Genomic DNA, 19433 nt, shown 5'->3' with positions numbered 1-19433 from the left:
TTTCTTATTAAGGTGGTGGATCAGCCAGGGGAGACACATACCCAACCGGAGTCTTTTTCAACAGCAATCATTATAGTGATCCTGAAAAAGGACAGGGACCCATTGAAGCCCTCATCCTATAGGCCTATATCTCTATTGAATGCAGATTATAAAATTATAGCAAAATAATTGGCCAGTATGTTGGTGAAACATTTGCCAAAATTAACAAATCTGGATCAAGCAGACAACGTAGTTAGATTGCTTAACATAATACATCTGGCACAGTTGGGGTGGCCATATCCCTGGATGTGGAGAAGGCCTTAGATAGATTGGAGTGGGATTTTCTGTTCAAGGTACTGGAGAAATTTGGACTGGGTCAAATATTTATTAATTTGGAAAGGACACTGTAATAAACCCCAGGCTAAAATCATTACAAACGGGCAGATGCCTCCAGTATTCCTGCTCAGTAAATCTAGTAGGCAGGGCTGCCCGCTGTCCCCAGCTCTGTTTATATGAGCTACTGAGCTGCTGGCGGAAACCATTCTGCAGGATCCAGACATCAATGGGGTTCAAGTTGGGCCAGGTGGAAGATAAAATCAACTTATTTGTTGGCGATAAGTTATTGTATTTGATGGAACCTGGGGAAGGGAGGGGGGTCGTTGGCCAGACTGAGGACCAAAATGGAGAATTATGGGAAGGTCATGGGATACAATGTTAATCTGGACAAAAGTGAGATATTGCCTTTGACAAAAAGGAATTATAGACCCTATCAATTTAAGTGGCCATAGGAGGGCATTAAGTACCTGGGGATAAAAGTGGATAAAGACTTACTAAATTATCTCCCTTTGCATTGAGGAGGACCTGGCCTGATGGAAAAATGGGCAGAGTTAATGGTGTAAAAATAAAGGTGATGTCGAGACTATAATATCTTTTTCAAACGCTGCTCATTTCATTGTCCCAGTGCTTTTTTAAGATGCTCAATGGATGTATCAGAAACTTTTTGTGGAATGGTAAGGTGTCTAGAATCTCCATGGAAAAGTTGACATGGGAATATAAATTGGAGGGAGGATTAAAAAATAACAGATTTTAAAAATTACTGGGCATTCCAGGCGAGGTTTTTCACCTCATTTTTTGAGGGAGGCGCCCCCCCCCCCCCATTTTGGGCACAAATTGGGCTATGTGCGATAGGGAAGAAGATGGCAGGAAAATTTATATACAAATGGGATATCAAATTGATCTAAAAAACCCAGGAATAAAACATATGTGCCAGATGTGGCAAAGAATATATTGATGTATTAGATTGAAGGTGGGGATATCTCCTAAAATGTCCTTGACCCAAAACAATACCCATGACTTGGGACAATAAGATCCTGGTCACCTGGTGCCAGAAAGGGTCCAGGTATATTGAGGATTGTTATCATCAAGAGCAGCTCATGTCATTCAAGCAGTTGAGGACCAAATATGAGTTATCGAACAGAATATTCTTCTATTTTCCGCAATTAAGATCTTTTCTAAGGAATAAATTGGGACTGGCAATGACCCTGCCTGACTGTAGTGACCAGGAGAATGTGTGTAAATTTACCTCTAGGATGTGTTCCATATTCCAAAATGAGGGCCCGAAACCAGGCTTACTTTGGTCAAGGGAAAGATGGGAGTCGGACTTGGGCATAGCAATTAATGAACAATGGTGGAAAGATTTGTGTTGGAATCCCCCAATCAATTTTTGTCCCAATTATCCACATCCTCATTCCTCATTCTGCTAATGTAGACTATTTATGGCAGAAAAATTCTAATCTAGAAACTAGAAGGAAAAATTTCCATTCTTGACAATTGTAGTCAGAAGACTGCAGACTGTTATTCTGAATTAAGTAGTTAGAAAAGCAGGATAAGACCATAAAACACCTCTGGTTATCGCTTCATCCCCAGAGAATTAATCTCATCGCCCATTCATCAATTCCAATAACTATGGGGTCAAAGATCTGATCTAAATGTGAAAACCAAATCAAATTAGTGTTCTGTATTTGGTGTTCACAAAGCAATCTGCTTTACATGGAGAACCCAACACAGATTGAGTGATTGCTTTGCAGAACACCAGTGTGTATTCTGCAGGGGTGACCCCTAACTTCTTGTTGTTTAACACTAATTCCTCATCCCACTCCCACCTATTGTTCTGTGGCCTCCTGTGAGGCTTAAACATAAACTCTGTCTGGGCATATTGCAGCCTTTTGGATTCAATACTGCATTTTACAACTTGGTTTCCTGGTCTATATGAGTAATCCCCCCCCCCAAGCCCTTCCTTTTCTTTCCTCCCTGGGTGCAGAGGCCATGCCCTGCCACAACTCCCACCTTCTTTTGTCCCATGTTCTTTTGTCCATCTTTTCACTCCCTAACTGCTCCCATTCATTGACCAGATAACCATGTTTACACCACATGGCTATGATCATCCTGGTATTACTCCATTAGAGACATTCACCTCCCCATCTTCCCTACAGCTTAATAAGCGTCTTGTGTTTCCTTTTCAGTTCCAAAAGATCTGCAACCTGAAATGTTGACCCAATCTCTTCCCATAGATGCAGCCTGACCCACTGAGTATTTCCAGCAGTTTCTGTTTTTATTTCATCCTCTGAAAAGTACCAAAGAGCATTGAAGAAAGTCCAACAAACTTTTCAAGAATGTTAACAGAACTGGTGTTATCTACCATTTGGAAATCTCATGGATTCCAGCCATTAGAAAGATGTGAATAGAATAGTATTTTTGTTTTGTTTTTAGGAAGTATAAATTATTAGGTCTCAATTATGTGTTAACAAGATTGAGCTGATGTGGAAAGAATCTTTTCACTTGTTGAGAATCCAAATTTGGATCACATAATACAGTGCTTTACTCAGGTCATTTAAAGTGTGGAACCTGTAAGCACAGCTATTGGTAGTCGGCTTTAAAGTCGCGGCGCACAGGAAGCACCCACAGATTACGTCTATCTTACCACCTGATATTTTGGCTCACGCCAGTTTAAGGATGGATTATGAATTGATCAGGAGCTTTGGAGATGCAGAGATAAAGGCCTGAAAAGAGAAAACGAACCTGAGAGATGTCAAGGCCTAAAGGATTTTTTTAAAATGCAGGAGAGGGTAATATAGAAAGCAAAAACTTGATAATGTACTGAAATTTCAAAAAAGTTTGCAAAGAAAATTAAAATAATGCTTTAGTTCACATGAACAGCCAACCCTCAAGTGTTTCAGAAGGGCAAAAAGTGAAAATCAGAGAGTACAGTGGGAATGGATTAGTATCCTGAAAAGTTGAAACGAAGAACATAGAAAGCAAGGAGAGGTGCATACACACTGGTATGTCATACCTGTATTTTCTGTTAATTATATCTCGTGAATCTATGTAACCACTCGGTGCACGTGATTATACACAATGTAATAAACTGGATAGATGTCACCCAAAACTAAATGATTTCAATATTTCTTTTTGGAAGGAAATGAAGTCCATTTGAGCAACAGATCCTATTGTGGAAGATAAGGTGACACACACGATATTACAACAAAAATAAGCTTGTACACTTCTTTAAAAATCAAGAATGAACTACTGATAAGGCCATAAATGAGTACACGCAGAGTGAAGTTCACAGCCTCTCCAGCAAGCAGGTAGATGGAAACAGTGTTTCGATTCTACAAGATAAAGGTAAGAGATGAGAAGAGTGCTGGAGAAACTCAGCAGGCCACACAACATCCATAGACAATAAAAGACAGTAGACATTTCAGGCCTGGTGGGATCCTGTTCACCGTCATCATTTTATAGCATTCCACCACCAGACATGACTTTCTCACTCCTCTTCGTAGGGATTGCTCCCTCCACTCATCCCTGCCCACCAATCCCCCCTTAGTACCTACTCCTGTGATCACAAGTGCTGTATATGTACTTACATCAACTCCCTCATCAGTATTCAAGGCCCCAAATAGTCCTTCAATGTGAAGCAACACCTCACCTATGAATCTGTAGGGATCACTTATTGCATCTGGTGCTCCACTCATTGAGAAGACTGGATGCAGAATGGTAGATGACTTCATTGAGCAGTTTTGCTCTATCTACTGTAAAAGTAAGAACCTCCCTGTGGCCAACCACTTCCAGCTCCACACACCATTCCAACACTGATATGTCTGTCCATGGTCTCTAATATTGCCAGATTGGAGGAAGAGCATCTTGCACTCTGCCTCAGCAGTCTCCAACCTGATAGCATCAACATTAACTTTCCTATTTTCTGTTAACACCTCCCCCCATGCTTAAACCATGTAAAAATGCATAGTCTCTACCCAAACCAAAAAACAAAGAGAAATAAAACCTTTTTTTTCCAAAAAAGAATACATTTGTAAACAAGGTAAACATTCAAAATGCATTAACTGACTGACAACATTTCAACAGTTGCTTTGCATAAATACAAAGAATCATTAGAACCTAGTGAGGAAAGTATTTAAAATGCAAAGCTGATTAAAAGAAAAGATATTTATCAAAAATTATTGCTGCAAGTTAGCAAAAGGAAATCCCCAAAATCTGAAAAGGAAAGTCAGACAAAACGGCAAATAATTTTTTGTAAGCAGAAGGGAATCAATATGCATTTAACATCATGAATAATCCTCAGAGGAATACAGTTATTGAATTCACTCAGAAAGAATTAGGTTCAAAGATCTATTCAAAATAATCCCAAATGGGTGGGGCAAATTTAAGTTCCAATGGTAAACTTTCCAACTTGGGGCCTAAAAAACCAAGATCATTCTTAAATTTACAGAATGTGATGTTACAAAATATGTGCCTAAAGAAGGCAACTACTTATTGCTTCAATATTGTTTCAATATATTGCCTGTTGATTCAAGACAGCAATTGTTGGCAGACAGTATAATCACCACGAGGATGGCAATCAAGCTACTTTCTGCCTTCAGTGTAATGCACAGCCAAATAAGGGGTTTCTACCAGACAAGGTGACTGGTGACTTTGAAATTGGACTCCTGACATTTGTCCTCCCACATCTTAATTTGCTGAAAATAAATGAAGTCCAAAAAAAAGCTTAATTTGGTGTCTGAATCTGGATGTTTTCCAATTTGTTGCCCAACTGATGTAAATTATTGATAATGCATTTACACTCACATTAAAAATATTGAGCAGTTGTATACAAATTATACAATGTGGTCAAACTGCACTGCTCCACTGTTCTTACTGAGGCCAAATCTTAACAATCACCTTCAATTCATGTTTTCATGAGACTTAGACGAGACATTAAATGCTCCCCACAGGAAAAAAGTGATTAGCATTAATTTAAGCAAAGCATCTCAAATGTTAACTGTTAAACTTTTAAAGAGTCCATGCGTGGCAAGAAAAAAGCCTGAATGAAGAATCGGATGAAACTTAACTTCATTTGACTTTCAACAGCAAAAGAGATATCTGTAAGTATCATGAAAATATTAGTTCAATTACTTGTTAAGATGTTATTAGAATACTTTAGTGCATTGCCAGGCGAGCAAAGGAATAATTTCTCCAGGGAGTGCTGTGAATACCTGTGGGACCAGAAACATCCTGTGCATGTTCAGCCAATCTGCTGGCAGCTGCATTACTGGGAAACAACACTGGACTCTTTGGAAAGAAAGAAGAACCTGAAAACAGTAAAAATTTACAGTAAGAAATACCAAAAGTATCTGAAGAATGGAGCATTTTCAAACTAATAAAAGGTGCCCATTTCCACAAGAGCTGCATAGAATTAAAACATCACTGACAAAATTTTGTTAAAGAAGGCCTTTTAGCATCCTTTCACAGACTGAACAATTGTCTTCGGGTTTAAGGAGGGTGCAGCAGGTATGGAGAAAGAAACATATATAAATTACATAGAAAAAAAACTAAATCTGAAAGGCAAAATTAAACTAATCTCTGAATATTAAACGTAATCCAGAAAAAGAGTTGCAGTAAATCTGCACATCACAATTTATGGGAACATACTTTGCTAGTCAAAACATGTATTGATTATCAATGACATTTCATGATGTCCCAAAGAGTTTCTAAGATTTGTAATATGCTTTTCTTATACTAACAAAGGATGTTGGCTAAATGTAGTTCACAAAAAAAAAATGACAAGAAATGCTGTCAGTTCATGTTCCATTCTATCCGACAAGTCATTATTTTAGGTTTAGGTGGATCCATAAGACGCATAAAAGGGTAAGCCAGAAACCACAACATTTCATACAATGTAGTTTCAGTAAATTTTTAATATGTAATTAGTGACTACACCTAAGAGTGATTCTGAGAAATATGATAGTTACAATTCTGGTGCCAAGTTACTATTTCTGAAAAAATTATGAAATTTGAGTCAATCATATCCAATTTCTCATCAGTATAAGAAACAAACCCTTGAAATATGTAGAACCGTAACAGTCAACACCATCAAAACATAATCATTGCACAAAGAAATAAAACTTAAAAGTATCAAAACTAATGAAAGATTTACATTGAAGCCTGGATATAGTGAAGAGTATCATGAAATGAAGAACAAATGCAAAATAAACCGAATCTCAACTGTTTGATGATACAAAATTTGGGTTTTAAATTTGTTTTATATCCAAATTTATTACTACAAAATGTGCATGTTAAAATGTAAAGTCAGGAAAATGGGGAAGGAGTAAAAATTTAAATGAATTCCATGAGAAAGAAAGCACTGATAAGTCATACATTAGGAATGTAAAATGTATAAAATTTTCTTCTGACTAGTACAGCATTTTTCATTTATGATGTTATTTCTTGGGTTCTTGCTAATTACAGGATAAATTATTCTTGAAACATACCTCAGCAGGAAAATTAAGTGGAGGGGTATATTATCTACCAACTTATTATCATGGCTCTATTTGGTATTCACATCAAATTTAAAAAACTAAATGTTTTAACTTAGACATACAGCACGGTAAAAAGGCAATCTCGGCCCACAAGACCGTGACGCCCAATTGACATAACTCCGGCACGTTTCAAACAATGGAAGGAAACCGGAGCCCCCAGGGAAAACCCACACAGACACGGGGAGAACGTACAAACTCCTTACAGACAGCATGGTGTGAGGTAATATTTGTACATGTATTTGGGAGATAAATTGGTAAAATTTGAGTAGGTTACATACATACAGTTAAAAACAGATCTTATTTGAAATACTGAAGAATTCATATTCAGTGACTTTACAGAAACTATGCTCATTTCACAAGTAGCTGTTAATTGAAATGATGTAATTAAATGAATCGACTGGAGAAAGGTCGTCTTTGTCGAACATTTTTACAAGACTTTTGATCTTTCTGCAAAGTGATCACTCAAAGGTCACTCCTGGGTTCTTGTTTACCTAAAAACAACAGATGGGAGCAGAAGACTAACTCTTATTGTTTGCTGGAGAAGGAGGGGGTTTTGGCAAGTGAGAGAGAGAAGGACATGTGGCTGGCAGTTGGAATCTGAGATAGAGAGAGGAGGTCACAGCTGAAACAAGCAGGAGAAGCTTGTTGGAACTGAAACATAAACTCTAGAGTAGCGGATAGCTGGAAGTGCTATCTGTCTGATGTTTCTTTTAGAATAAGTGCAACAGAAAGGAACTCTGTACTAGCCTGAAAGAAAGAGGTTATCATCTGGAGAACCCTGATGGGGCAAGTTTCATGAGCAAGACATTGAGGTGACTAAAGGTGGTACCTCAGTTGTGGAAATCCTGGAACAACAAATCTCTCTCTGCAAACCTACAAAGAAGCTTCCTTAGTGGTAAACATTTACCTTTCGAGCACCAAAGCCTGGTGAACTTTATACATGTTAAATTCTGTGCACAGTATAAGAATTGGCTGCAATCGGAGAACTTGGAAGAATGAGAAGTGAGATTGAACTGTGTACCAAAGAACTTTTCTTAAATTTACACACATATTACATACACGTGCACTTAGAATTAGAAGAGGGTTAAGTTGGGTTAGTTAAGTTAATAGAGATAAGTTAAAGTTTGATTCTGTTTTCATGTTTAAAGATAATTAAAAACAACTTTTATTTAAGTAACCACTTGTCTTGGTGAATGTCTATTGCTGCTGGGTTTTGGGGTCCTTTGGGCTTGAAACAGTGGGATTTGACCACCAGTCCTGATCGCTGGCACTGTAACAGCATTGCTACACTAACTGTGCCACCCAATTAGAAAATATGTGCTAATTATTTAAGGTCCTTGGCAGAGTGAATAGGGAAAGAAATGTTGTGGATTAAAATGAGATTGATGTCGTGATTCCCGTTTGTGCAGTGTTCTACATTTGGGACTAAGAAACTGTTTCAAAACATCCCTAAAGAATTGGAGTCTGATTCCTTGACAAAGAACAAATGGTGTCATTAGCAATTTCCAGTCACCTATAAAAATGCACTGCATTGCAATATTGTGTTTAAAATTATTTTTGAAGATAAATAAAAATTCTTTGGTCAATAATTTCCTATCAGTGTCATTTTGAGATCTGCAACTTTGCCGCTGCTATCCCCAACTGATCCTCAATAGCTGAAATAGAATTCCCATTTTTCAGTAACTAGCCTGAATGATTGACCTCAACTTGGACCAAACAGGTATCAGTATCTGTCAATGTTTCCTTTGGTTTAGCAAAGGCAATGCTTTTCATAATCTGCACCATATCAATCTTCTTCTAAAGGAGAAGAGTAATGTTATGCCACATTGTTTCTTTTTTCAAATCAGCATTTCTTTACATCATAGAATGATGGATTTCTCATCTTATGTTACAGTGTTTTGCTTGTATACCTTATCTTTATTTTGAGCTTTTAGTCTTAATTTGACCGTGTCCAGAAATTTCAACAAAGGGGATTCAACTTTCTTTAGACACATCACACATTGTTTCTGTGCATTTCCAGCATATTCTGTTCTTGTTTCCCTGGGAATGGAATTACTTTTTTTTTCTTTTTGGAAAGGGGGTAGGGGTGATATGGAAGAATCTAATAACTGTTTTGAATAAAAAGGAACTTTGTGGTAAATTTACTTCTGGACTGCTTACACAGGATGGCATCATTAAAAGTGCAAGACCAGCTTTTCTCTGAGAATTACTTTGTTCCTTAAATCTGATTCATATTAGATTTGTTTAGGTGTTTTTTTGGCAAGTCAATTTAGAAACAAAAGCCATTTGCTTCTGCAGCAATTGTGATAAGAGCTGGGAATAGCGGTAAGGCATAAATTAAAAGTGACACGATTAGCATAGCAATTAGTGCAACACTGTTACAGCACCATCGACCCGGGTTCAAATTCAGTGCTGGCTGTAAGGAGTTTGTACATTCTCCCCATGTCTGCGTGGGTTTCCTCTGGGTTCTCCGGTTTCCTCCCACCTTTCAAAATGTATGGGGGTTGTATTGGGTGGCATGGGCTCATGGGCCAGAAGGACCTGCTACTGTGCTACATGTCTAAAATTTAAATTAAGTGGGGAAATGATCTGGGGGTCCAATGCTTTCACAATATTTTGTTGAAAATAGCTGCTGGATAGAATGTTCACACAAATAAAAGTGGAAGTGATGAATTAAGACATGAATAACCAAAATTTCAAGAGTTATTTGACCTGATATGTTTATTCTTTTTTTCCCACTCCACACAGACTATTTGATCTGCTGAGTGTTTGCAGAATTTATTTAAATTTCAGATTTTCTATACAGTATCTTGTTTTTTGAATTGAAAATTTCTCTTCTGCCACAGCTACTGGAATTATTTCCTTCCATCTGGTGAAGGAGGAAAAATTGGAAAAAATTCAATAAAGAGAAGGATCAAATGATTTTTTTGGAAAAAATATCCATTGAACGGAGAACATAACAGATGTCAGCTTGGCAGAATACTAACATTCATAATTTGGAACTGGAAGATTTTAGATTCAACTCTTAATTGAGAGCATGATCTAAGTTACAATGTGCATAAAATAGTAAACATGCTATTGATGAAAATAATGTGAATTAGTTGGTAACCTGAGGTTTTATCTAGTTCTGCAGGTGAAGAGGTTCCACATTGCAACTGAACAACAAAGGGTGGTTTTTCACATATCCTGGAAGCCATTTATCACTAAATTAATGTCACTGAACCAAATAACTCATCATTTGCCACTTGTCTTTGATGTACATAAATTTATCGCCACTTCTAAGATACATATTCCCCTCCCTTTGTGATTACAGGTACTTGGATATGAAAATCTCAGACACTGCAAGGTACCAACATCCCTAGATTTGTTTGCTCTCTTCATACAGATTTATAAAGGACCGGAAATGGTTACTACACAATGCTTGCCTGCTTTTGCTAATTAATTCCTCCAGAGTTAACATATAACAACTCTGAAGGTCATTAAAAACATTAAGTATATTCAAGAAATAAAATAATCCAAAACACCCAAACAGTAATTTCAAGAACATGAGCTAACATATTTGCTATTTCAATTAAGCAAACCAGACCTCCAAAATCCAGCTGCTGGATTTCTGCAAAGAAAATTGAAATACTGCATTGAATATTCTGTTAAATTAAATTTAGATTTCTTGTCCAAAGAAAGGCACAATTTGGCCAGATGCCAGCTTCCAAAGGACTGTTTGGCTTTGTTTTATTTTCAGCAGCATGACCTCCTGTCTCATACATCTCAATACCCTTCAATTCCACCTGCAAGACTTCTGCCAACTTTCCACCTCTGTGATTTCCATTTTATGTCATCTCATCATGCAGTTGTCAATTTGGTAAACGTAAAAAAAAATTTGCTGTTTTCAAATAACAGGTAATATGGTCTTAAATCCAAGAAAATTGAAAATCTGACAAAGTTCTGGTGCTGAGAGTGGGACCTGGGAAATGAACTTGGTTCATTTAGAAAGCAGAGTATATTTCCAGAACTCTGTTATGTCCACAGTTTGAAATGATAACATTGCCCCAGAACCATTGGAAATATCGTTAAGTACAATGCAACAGTTTCATGAGAAGTGATCTAAATAGGAAAACAATTTTCTGAAAATCTTTCAGGGAACATACAAAATTTCTGTCCCATGTGCTTTCATTAGCCTAACCAAGAATAGCTATGAAATGTACATGGAGTACAGCGGGGTACAGGATAGGGATTCATGCAGAAAGAGGGTGCTATTTTCAGTATCCAATACATTTCTGATCTATGAAGGTGGAGGCAGTAAGTACTTAACATTTTGTTTTGTACTTAAGAATAACATAAACAAGTTAAACAATGGCAAAGTAGTTATGTGCCCTTATTGTGGTTTGGGAATAACAAGATTATCACATTGCTGGTATCTCAGGCTTCATTTTTTCTCTCTCTCTGGTTCAGTGCTGGTTGGAGAGTCTCTAGGCTCTTTCATGTCAAGTCTCCACCTGGAGGCCAGTTATAAGTGTAGAGGTAAAAAATAAAAAAACACCTTTCATGGAGCTGTCCAAAAAGACTACTCTTGAGTCACATTCATGTTGAGCAACACTTCAACCTCCTTCTAGAGCTGATGGAAGCGGGATAACTGGTGCCATAGCATCACCTGCCAAGAAGACCTCATTCATATGCACTGAGCCGTCGGCGTTTTAAAAATCCCGCTCCTGCGTCGCAGGCTGATGACGCCACTGCAACGTCATCAGCCTGCCCCTAGCCAGCCATTTGCAGCGGCATTATATTCATGCTAGGAGGTGGAGCACAGCACTTCACCACTGACCCTTCCACCCAGAGGGATTTCAGTCAGCACCTTGGAGCCGACGCAAGGGCAGAGAATCTCCAACTTTGCACTTGGGGTTTTTGCCTGTATGAAAGGGCCTTCTGACACACCAGGAAGGGAGTGGACCAATTTTAGGTGTTTTTCACCTCGTAGAAATATGCAGAATCAGCATGGGGTTATTGCAACTGATTAAGCAGGGGAAGGGAAAAATGGGAGGTAAATTGTTAATTTTAAATCTAAAACTATCCAATCTTTGTTCAGTATGTTAAAGAGAAAAACATGACAAAAGGAATTCTATGTTTATCACAGCCTTGCTGCTTACATGGATTTCAAGTGAAAATTCATCAAATTTTTATTGCACATGTCAATCACTTTGCATGATTCTGTAACTAAATCTAAGCACCCAAATGCGACTACCGGAAAGACAGGTTTCAAAATAAACCACCATCCATGACATAATTTAAGTCTTTAAATCTCCAACCCACACTGCAGCTTAGCATCATTGAATTGAAGAAATTCAAGCCTGAGATACTTACTGCTGGCATGTTCACTTTGAATAGTCAAACTGCCCCCAAACTCCAATAAACCTTTGCTCTACGTTTGCAGTGTTGGTATGAATTAATTTTCCTCAGTAAATATCTGAACATTTCCAAACCTACTTTCTCTCAGGCTGATTCATTAAAATCTAAGCAACCTGTCCAGAAGTGACTTTAAGTTCCTTGATTAAAAATCAGTATTTTCCCTGGATTAATAAAAAAACTGCACCTCCCATGTTAATTCACATCCAACTGAAACGTGGAACTCTGCAAAAATACAATTTTGTTGAGCAAATTGTATTTTTGTTTTACTGGACCAATGTTCAGCTTAACATTATACCCATACCTTGTATTGTTTTATTATTAGCACTATGTTTTTATTCTTGCACTTGGATGTCGACTTGCCGAGAAAGCATTCCAAATAAAAGATTTTCACTGTACCTTTGTGGACGTGACAATAAACCACATAATTCATGGACTGGACCAAGAAAGCCAATTTTAATTTTATTTTTAGACATCCAGGCAATTGTCTAAATATTTAATGCAAGTCTTAATTTGCTTACAAATGGTGCAAATATTATCTGCATGTTACACATGCTGGCTAACTTTATGATCAGTAAACTTGACTGGTCTGTTGAAAATGGTTTGCAAGGAGGCCTTGAAATATTTTTGGAAAGAAGGTTTCAGTATAAATATGAATTCAAAAACTGAAAACTCAGGGGTAAAAACAGTGACAAGAAAAATCTTCATCGAGGCACAAAAGATATTCAGGCTTGCTTACTGTATTCATCCTTCAGTCTATAAATCTCATTATGAAGCCAAGCACAAATTGTGCTTAAAATGTACAGCTACTTATGAAAGAATAGAAATTAAAAATGCTCCATGACTGCTAATTATAAAAATTCATGCTTTTCAAATTTAAATTTACATACAGTGACTTGAAAAGGTTAAGCCTTTTCAATAAGGAGGCTTAATGACCATTTGATAATGCATACTATGAATTTCATACAAAACGGATGATCTTTGCTTCCCTATTTGTCTAGTTTAATTTCCATTCAGCCAAAGTATATTACATATATTTTGATGATACACCATCATCATTGTTTGGATAGGATTTAGAATATATATCACTAAAATTAGTACTTGTTCATTTCAGTCAACAGAATGAGGAACAAATGCACAATTTAGAAAGGCATTGATGATAGCAAAACAGCCATCAAACTTAGTTACTGAATAAGAACTAAATAATACTCAGTTAATCAATTCTACTTGCAAAGAATAGTAAATTTTTTACATTATCTGTTATAATAATTCAGTCACTTCTTTGAGAGGAAATTACAGCAACCAAAATTACAATAAAGTCTAAACAGAATACAAGACTGCTATTTCCCAATATCCTTTGTACCATCAAGGTAAAGAAAGTTGCTGGCAAAGGAAAATATAATGTGCCACCCATATCAATCCATCTTTACAAGAGTACCCAGCAAAGTTTTCTGCTCGCTCATCCTTAAGGAGAATTTCGGGGAACTAGTGAAATAAATGAAGTAAAATAAAAAAGCTTTTTAATTGCTTTAACAATGTGTGTTTTTAACTTTAAAAGGTAACCATGCAAAGTTAAAAATTTCACCAGCTAAATCTCAAATTCTGATAGATCTTCCTTAAGATGTTAATTTATTATTTAGATTTTGAAATTTTAGGTTCTTAAAATTGATTTTATTAAGAAACCTGTGGTGCTACACTTTACTGTAAACCCCAAGCACAAATGGGCAGATGTCTCCAGTGTTTCCTTTGAGCTGTCTACTGGCTACAACGCTGTTCATACTGGCAATTGAACCGCTGGCGGAAGCCATTCAGTGGGATCCAGACATAAAGGAGTTCAGGATGAGCCAAGTGGAACACAAAAGTCAACCTTTTCACTGATGTTGTGTTAGTATATTTAACAGGCCCCTTGGGGGTGGGGGGGAAAAAGAGAGGGGAGGTCATTAGCCAGGCTGAGGACTGCACTGGAGGATTATGGGAAGGTCTCGGGGTATAAAGTAAATCTGGACAAAAGTGAATTTAAGCCTTTGATGAATGGGGATTATAGACAATATCAACAGAGAAAACAGAGAAGTCATTTCAAATGGCCACAAGAAGGCATTAAATATTTGGGGACAAAAGTGGACAAATATTTGTGCAATTTATACAAACTTAATTATCTCCCTTTGCTCCGGAAGATTGAGGAGGACCTTGCTAGATGGAGAACTCTGCCCATAACATTGGTGGACAGAGTTAACTGTGTCCGAATGAAGATGATGCCAAGGCTCCTGAATCTTTTTCAATCGTTACCCATTTCGTTCCCACAGGGTGCTCAATAAATGTGTCAGAAGGTTCCTGTGGAATGCTAAAGTGGCTAGAATCTCCATGGAAAAGTTGACGTGCGACTACAATTTGGGAGGGGAAGGGGTTGAAAAATGACCTGATTTCAAAAAAATATTACTGGACAGCCCAGGCAAGGTTTATCACCTCACTTTTTGAGGGAGACTCCCTCCTCCCAAATCCTGGGCATAAACTGGATTACATGGATTAGGTGAAAAGATAGCAGGAGAGTATATATACAAATGGGACACTAAATTAATTTCAAAGAAAGCAGATAACTCCATACTAAAGCAAATAGCTCAGACATGGCAAAGAAAGGATCAACATATTGGATTGAAGGTGGGGGTTATCTCCCAAAATGCCTTTCTCCCAGAACAAATTAATACCCTTGACACTGGATAATAAAATACTGAAGAAGGGGATCAGGTGTATCGAGGACTGTTACAAACAAAGGCAGCTCATATCATTAAAGCAGTTGAGAAACAAATACACTTAGTCTAATAGATATCTTTTGATATCTGCAAATAAGATCTTTCTTAAAAGAAAGATTGGTTCCATCTATGACCCTACCTAGATGTAGTAATGTGGAGATTCTAATTTGACAAGGGGAATGTGTGTTAATTTATTTTTAATATGTATTACATATTCCAAAGTGAAGGCCCAAAGCCAGGCTTACACAGATCGAGAGAGAGATGAGAGTTAGACTTGGGCACAACAATCAGTGAAGAGTGGTGACAAGACTAGTGTCTGGACAGTTTGACTGGAGTCATTCAATGCCAGATACAGGATGATACAATACAACTTCTTGCACCATTTGTACCTCACATCACAAAAATTACATAAATCAAAGCCAGAAATTTCAGAAATGTGCTTTAGGTTTGATGTGGTGGTTTTGTTTTTACTCTTTCTCAGGGCATGTTTTTTTTTACTTAAGTCATCTGATACCCTATATTAGGCAGAAGCTTCTTTCAGTGTACAGAATCTGGCCTGGGTGAATCTCCCTCCATATTCATTCTGAAAGGATCACCAAGGTCAAGTTTGCATGGTTTTGTTTAATTTCAGAAGTCAGAAAAGGGTTGACATTGCTCAAAGCTGATTGCAAAATGGGCCTCATTAACTTTTCTCTCTCACTGAATGTTCCCTGTCCCTCCTGAATCCTTTTAGCTTGATATTTAAATGCAGATTTTAAATTCTACTTAAGGCTTGCACAGTTAAAAAGAAATAAAAGGGTTAGACATACTTCTACTATGTTTAGGAACCAAGTGGGAGAGGTGCTAATAATAGGTTATGCATCTTTTGTATTGTTCTTTTTGCTCTAGACTTGTGGAACATTTCTGCAGTTAACAAGGCATGTGTAGACATAATAAACAATGAGCAGAATAGTTATATTTCTGGAGAACAAAAGCAAGGTACAGACATGCTGCAGATGAAATCTGATGCAGGCAAATGTGAAGTGAAGTATTTGAATTGGTTGCATGAAAGACAGTAGAAAGTATGGAGTTATGTCTACTGCCCGAGAGCAAATCTCGATTAAATGTAGACCTTTCAATCCACCCTAAGAGTTCTCATCTGTGATTCTCACCGGAGGTCACATCAAGAAAACCCTGCCTAACTACCACCAGTATTTACTCTGCGGTACCAGAGGTCCCAGCACACTTGATCACTGCTATATCAAGATAAGGAAGGCCTACTGTTCTTTCCCGAGACCTCACTTTGGCAAGTCAGATCACCTGACTGTGCTCCTTCTGCCTTCATACAGAGCCTAAAAAGAGAGGCACTGGATGTTAGAACAGCTAGAAAGTGGTCGCAGGAGACTGAAGAATGGTTATAGGACTTCCTCGAGTCAGTGGATTGGGTGATGTCAAGAACTCTGCTGAGAACATGAATGGGTATACCGAGGCTGTCACATACTTTATTGAAACAGCTGTGGATGAGTGTGACCCACCAAATCATTCAGGGTTTACCCCAACCAGAAGCCCCGGATGAACAATGAAATCCGGAACCTGCTAAGAGCCAGATTGCAGGCATTTAAGTCCGGAGATCCAGATCAGTAAGCAGGAGCAAGTATGATCTGTGGAAAGCTACCTCCTAGGTGAAGTGGAGATTCCGGATGAAAATGGAAACAACAATGGACATCAATGGCTGTGCAGGACTTAAATGTCATAACCTGTTACAAATCCAAATCTGGTAGAGTAGCAGACAACAAAGCTTCTCTCCCAGAGGAACTCAAAGACTTCTACGCCTGATTTGACAACAGTAACAGCGAAGAACTACCCCTCCATACCCCCATGTCCTCTGACAATCTCATCCTGTCTGTATTGGAGGATGACGTGCATGCTGCCTTCAGGAGAGTGAATCCAAGAAAAGCATCCGGTCCGGATGGAGTGCCTGGCCAAGTATTAAAAGATCGATGCTAACCAATTTACCAAGGTATTCACGGATATCTTCAGGAACTCCATCCAGCAAGGCATGGTATCTACCTATTTCAAACAGACATCAATCATACTGGTGCCCAAGAAGAGGACAATAACCTGCCTCAACGACTATCGACCAGTAGCACTGACATCAAGATTGATGAAATGTTTTAAAAGGCTGGTGATGAATCATATCAGCTCCATTCTAGTTTGTCTATTGTAGAAACAGCGGATGCCACCTCAGGGGCTTTGCACAAAACCCTGGAACATCTAGAGAGCAAAGACACTCTTTATCAACTATAGTTTGGCATTTAACACCATCATCCCCTCAAAACTGATCAGCAAACTCCTGGGAGTTAACACTCCACTGTATAATTGAATCATGGATTTCCTCATCTCCAGTCCGTAATCAGTAAAGATTGGTAAGAACTTCTCATCCACAATCTCCATCAGTACTGGAGCACCACAGGGCTGTTTTCCTAAACCCCTGCTCTTCTCACTTTATACCTATGACTGTGTAACTCGGTATGATAATAGCAGCATCTACAGATTTGTTACTGATATCACAGTAGTGGGTTGTATAAAGGAAGGGAATGAGTCAGCGTACAGGATGGAGATTGAAAACTTGGCTGAATGGTGCACCAACAATAACTTTGCACTCAATGTCACCAATACCAAGGAGCTGATTGTTGACTTCAGGAAAGGAAAGCTAGAGGTATACAATCCAGTGATCATTGGGGGGATCAGAGGAGGAGAGGGTGAGCAAATTTAGGGTTTTGGGAGTTACTATCTCAGAAGATCTTTCCTGAACCAAACACACCAAATGCATTGTGCAGAAACCATGTCAGTGGCTCTACTTCCTCAGGAGTTTGCTGAGGTTTGGTATGAAATCAGAAACCCTGGCAAATTTCTACAGAAGTGTGGTGGAAAGTGTGCTGACCGGCTGCATCATGGTCTGGTATGGTGACACCAATACCCCTGAGTATGAAGCCCTCTTAAAGGTAAAGGACACAGCCCAGGACATCACTGGGAAAACTCTCCCCACTACTGAATATATCTGCAGGGAACCCTGCTCTCTGAGGACAGCAGCAATTATCAAAGACCCACACCACCCAGCACATGCTCTGTTCTTGCAGCTGCCATTCAGAAAAGAGGTATAGGTGCCACGATTCGCACCACCAGGTTCAGGAACAACTGCTACGCCACCACCATCAGAATTTTCAATGACAAACTCAATCAGAGACTCATTTAAGGACTTGTGCACTTCATTGATTTTCATTTGTTCTCTCTGGATTGCACAGTTTATTTATATTTGTTATATGTTTACAGTTCTTCTATTTGCTTACATGTTAACGCTGTGTACAGTTTATTTTTTGCACTACAAATTAGTGGTAATTCTGCCGCACTTGCAGGAAAAAGGAATCTCAGGGTTTTATGTGATCTCATATATATATACTTTTGCAATAAATTTGAAATCTGGAGTAAATGAAGCAATTTTAATGGAGTTCAGGAATATAGTGAGTGAATGTATACAAACATCTTTGAAAAGTTTGAAAATATAGGCAAGTTGAGAAGGTTGATAAAAAAGATAACTGCCGTTAAAAATAGATACCTAGCAATAAAGCTGTGTTTGATATTTTAAATCAAAAATTAAATCCAGACCATAGCATTATGGTCAATTTGAGATTGATCTAAGAAATCTGTAAAGCATCAGAAAGATTTTTTAAGATATGTTGTAAAGATTCTCCACATAACCCATTGTCACCTGGATTGTGGGGTGTGAGATTTGAGTAATGTGGACAGAAGAGAGAAATAATAACTGCAATACTTTGAACAGAAAAGACCAGGAAGAAAATTAATTTAAGGGCGTTCAAAATCAAATTGTTTTGAGATGCGAGGAGAAATTGCTTTTACAGATAGTAGGGACAGTCACAGAGAACTCAGAGATGAAATAACTGGCTAAAGGACAAGAGGGTTTTTTTTTAAAAAAAACCATATTGAGCAGGAATGCACTGCTTGACAGGCTTGTGCAACTTTCAAATAAGATTCAAATATATATTTTATAAGAAAAAATGTTCCCGGTTCACAGACACAAATGAGGTCCACTTTCATTACTCTTTCAGAAAAGTCTATTTTATTGGCCTTTTGCAAGAAATTAATCTATGATCCTAGCTGAAAGAACAGCCTGATCATAACTATTACTGACAACAGATTTATTTGCATTTTTTTGCCTCCAAATTCCTCCAGCATTTATACAAATGGAAAGTCACAGAAGGATATAACCTTGGAAAAAAATCAAATATCTGAACTCTTTCACATACTAAAAGGTTTGTCAATCATTGCAAATCATTTTTGCCATGAGGAAAATAAATATAGTCCTATAATCCACATTCAACCTTATAAAATGTTCTTCATGTGAGATACCTCACTGGAGTCAGTAGCACTGCGGGAAATTCTC

At 37.9% G+C, this 19433-nt stretch overlaps 1 protein-coding gene across 18 annotated transcripts in view; it reads right to left on the bottom strand.

Moving 5' to 3' along the window:
* The window catches only part of arfip1 (ADP-ribosylation factor interacting protein 1 (arfaptin 1)), a 453640-nt gene that overhangs the window by 46427 nt on the left and 387780 nt on the right, over positions 1–19433 (bottom strand). For 17 of the 18 annotated variants that reach the window (XM_069926464.1, XM_069926465.1, XM_069926466.1 and 14 more), the window contains one exon: positions 5526–5621. The exons of the other annotated variant lie outside the window; for it this stretch is intronic. In XM_069926464.1, coding sequence (XP_069782565.1) covers positions 5526–5621 — 96 coding nt within the window. The remainder of the gene's footprint in view (positions 1–5525; positions 5622–19433) is intronic. 18 annotated transcript variants of the gene reach the window in all.

The sequence above is a fragment of the Narcine bancroftii genome, chromosome 3 (genome assembly GCF_036971445.1).
Source record: "Narcine bancroftii isolate sNarBan1 chromosome 3, sNarBan1.hap1, whole genome shotgun sequence".
Classification (NCBI taxonomy): Eukaryota; Metazoa; Chordata; class Chondrichthyes; order Torpediniformes; family Narcinidae; genus Narcine; species Narcine bancroftii.
This window is presented reverse-complemented; position numbering and strand designations above follow the sequence as displayed.